Here is a 3,147-nt window from a genome sequence, read left to right as displayed (position 1 = left end):
AAGAGCCATCCCCCACCCAGACTACAATTCTGAAACGTTGCTCAATGACATCATGTTACTGCAGGTAGGACCCATGCTTCACTGGTTCTTGGACATGTTATTCCTGGGGTTTTGCCTTCCCTTACACCTCATTCCTGTCCCTCCTTCCCACTATGACCTTCTCACTTGTCCCGGGACTGTGAAGATGGCAATGCCATGACTGTCCCAGGCTCTTTATGAGCCATTGGTAGATGACAATACCGTTTCTTGGCACTCAGCTGGAAAGGAAGGCCAACCTGAATGCCTATGTGAGCCGCCTCATGCTGCCCAAGAGGACCACATGGGTGAGGCCACGGATGGTGTGCAGTGTGGCCGGCTGGGGGAGACTCAGCGTGAACAGACTCCCTGGGGCAGAGAAACTGCAGGAAGTAGAGCTGGAAATCCAGAAGGACGAGCTATGCATCTACATCTACACAAACCCGTATGACAGCACCACCCAGATATGTGCAGGGGACCCAAAACAGTGGAAGGCTTCTTTTAAGGTGAGATCCCCACCACTGTCCATGCCCAGCCCTGAGACAGTCATGCTTTGAGAAGGGGCAGTGAGAAATTGCCATGTCCCTATGTCCTCAGCCTTTCTGGCCATTCCAGGCTCTGGTCATGTGTCCCTAGCAGGGGTGAGAGACTGTCTCACAGCTCCTTATGGGAAGAGGTTTTCAGAGGGAGAGCGGGGAGGGGAGTGTGAGGACAAGACTGCAGCCCCAGGCCTCCCCTGGCCCTGATCTCACCCACAGCCCCCTAACAGAGACCACCCATCCCCAGGGGCAGCAGAGGGGCAGGACCAAAGAAAGCCCAGCTCAGTCCTTCCTCCCTCTACCCATAGGGAGATTCCGGAGGCCCCCTTGTGTGCAACAACGTGGCCCAGGGCATTGTCTCCTTTGGGAACAAGAACGGGAGTCCCCCAGGAGTCTACACCAGGATTTCAAGCTTTATGCCCTGGATAGAAAACACGATGAGACACTTCAGCCTGCAGGGACCAGACTGAGACACCCCAAGGATCACTCCATCCACCTTCTCTGGGGCAGAGGCCAGAACTGCACTGGCCAAAGTGGGTGGAGAGAAGGCTTCCAGGGATTTAATAAACTTCTGTCTCTAGTGCAAATTAGAGTCCTCCTTTGTGCACCAAAACAACATTCATTAGTTATGGTGACCATCTGTTCACATGCTCTAGAAAGAAAGGCATCCTGCTCTGATACCCAGCTCCTTCCAAATACACGCCCCCTGCTGGGCCCAGCGGAAGCTCCATCAGGGAAAGGGAGACACCGCCCCAGGGAAAATCACCCTCTTGGAGAGGACGCTCCTACCTCATCCATATTGCTCTTCTACCTCATCCCACGCCTACACCCCCCCATCCTACCCCAATTTGGCAACATTAACGGAACCCACTTTCGGAAGGAGGACCACCTAAGAAGCTCTGAGAGAGCCAGCCACCTCTCCACCCCAAAAGGAATGGATGGGCAAGAAGATTCTGGAAAGCTGTAGCTCACCAAAGGCAGCGCTCCCTCCCCAAATCAGAGAGGCAGCTTGAGGCCGGAAGAGTCTCAAGAGGGCCCTTCAGTACTCGCAGCGTAGCCTAAGTGCCTCTCACAGCCTCACCATGGTCCCAGAGCCCATCCCACCCTCTGGTGTCCTGCCACCCATCTTCCATGGGCTTGAGTGACCTTCAGGGTGCTCTCCATCTTGGTCTAATCCAGCCGCTTCCCACTTCACCCTGTCTCCGTGTGTGTGTGTATGTGTGTGTGTGTGTGTATGTGTGACTATGTTTCCAAAGGAAAGATATTATAAAAAATGTTGTGTTTCAAAGTTTCCTATTATTTCAAAATGTGTCCTATAGCCCAAGCTTATCGAGTAAATTTTTTATTCATTTTGTAACAATCTCAAAATCTCTTATGTAAGAAGGTATTCAGTAAAGTAATCTCATTTTAAAGAACTTATCTTAAGGGCTCTAGGGTGGCTTAAACAGGCGACTTCGGCTCAGGTAATGATCTCACAGCTCATGAGTTCGAGCCCCATGTCAGACTCTGTGCTAACAGCTCAGAGCCTGGAGCCTGTTTGGATTCTGTCTCCCTCTCTCTCTGCCCCTTCCCTGCTCACACTCTGTCACTCTCTCCTTCAAAAATAAATAAACATTTAAAAAACATTAAGCACACCCACCTTAGGACGGCTTGGATGGCTTAGTTGTTTAAGTGTCTGACCCTTGATTTCAGCTCAGGTCATCATCTCACAGTCCTCATCCACACTGACAGACCTGCTTGGGATTCTCACTCTCTCTCCAATTCTCTCTCTGCCCCTCCCATGCTAATTCTCTCTACCTCTAGAAGGAAATAAACATTTAAAAAATAATAATTAAATAAATTAAATAAAACACCCACCAAAAAGAAGGCAGCCTGGAAAGAAGTGGCTTGTTGAATATTTGCCATTGATGAGCATGTTTCGACTGTGGGACAAGGTACACTCAGTGGTGATTCTTGGTCTGCACCTGGTGACCATCAGCATCTCAAGCACAGGAACCATGTCCCTTATTCCCTGGAAACACCGAGCTAAACAATTATTCAGGATTTCCTCACAATGGAAAAAAAGCCAAGAGCTGAGATATAAATGCATTCATGTCTCCACTCAGTCGCAGAGGGGCTTCTGAGGTACCAGCCCTTCTGCGGGCTCTAGTTCGAGACATCAATATCTTGTTCACTATTCTCACATTCACCTCATGACTTAGCAGTGGGAGTGCAAGTGGGGAGGCTGTACGTTTGTCATCCAGCACAAGGAAACCGCTCTGTATGATGACGCCCAGCTCTATGGAAACACAAGGCGAGGAGGCCTAGATGGTCAGTGAGCCTCACAGCTTTCATTCCCCTCGGGGTTTTGATCTGGAAGGAAGAAAGACGAGCAGCTCTGACCTGGACAGAACTTCAGGGAAGATGCAGCCACTTCTGCTTCTGCTGGACCTCCTGCTGCCCCTTGAGGCCAGGACAGGTGAGTGACCATCCCCATTCCAGAGGCCTGAGCCCAGCCCACAAGCTCCCTGTGCTCCTGACCCTTCTGCCCAGTGCAGTCCAGGTCTGCCCTCCAGTTGAGCCCAGTGACGTTCTGAACCCCGCTCCTCTCTCA

The 3,147-nt window shown here is 51.0% G+C and overlaps 1 protein-coding gene across 1 annotated transcript; it reads left to right on the top strand.

The window, feature by feature from the left end:
- LOC115300697 (duodenase-1-like) lies at nucleotides 1-1,141 on the top strand. The gene is made up of 3 exons (XM_029950182.1): nucleotides 1-64; nucleotides 258-521; nucleotides 863-1,141. The coding sequence occupies exons 1-3, from the start codon at nucleotides 53-55 to the stop codon at nucleotides 1,022-1,024; spliced, it is 438 nt and encodes a 145-aa protein (XP_029806042.1). The 5' UTR covers nucleotides 1-52; the 3' UTR covers nucleotides 1,025-1,141.
- The last annotated feature ends 2,006 nt before the right edge of the window (nucleotides 1,142-3,147 follow it).

Source organism: Suricata suricatta, chromosome 9 (genome assembly GCF_006229205.1).
Source record: "Suricata suricatta isolate VVHF042 chromosome 9, meerkat_22Aug2017_6uvM2_HiC, whole genome shotgun sequence".
Lineage (NCBI taxonomy): Eukaryota > Metazoa > Chordata > Mammalia > Carnivora > Herpestidae > Suricata > Suricata suricatta.
Note: the sequence above shows the minus strand (reverse complement) of the source record. Positions and strands in the feature narration are given on the sequence as shown.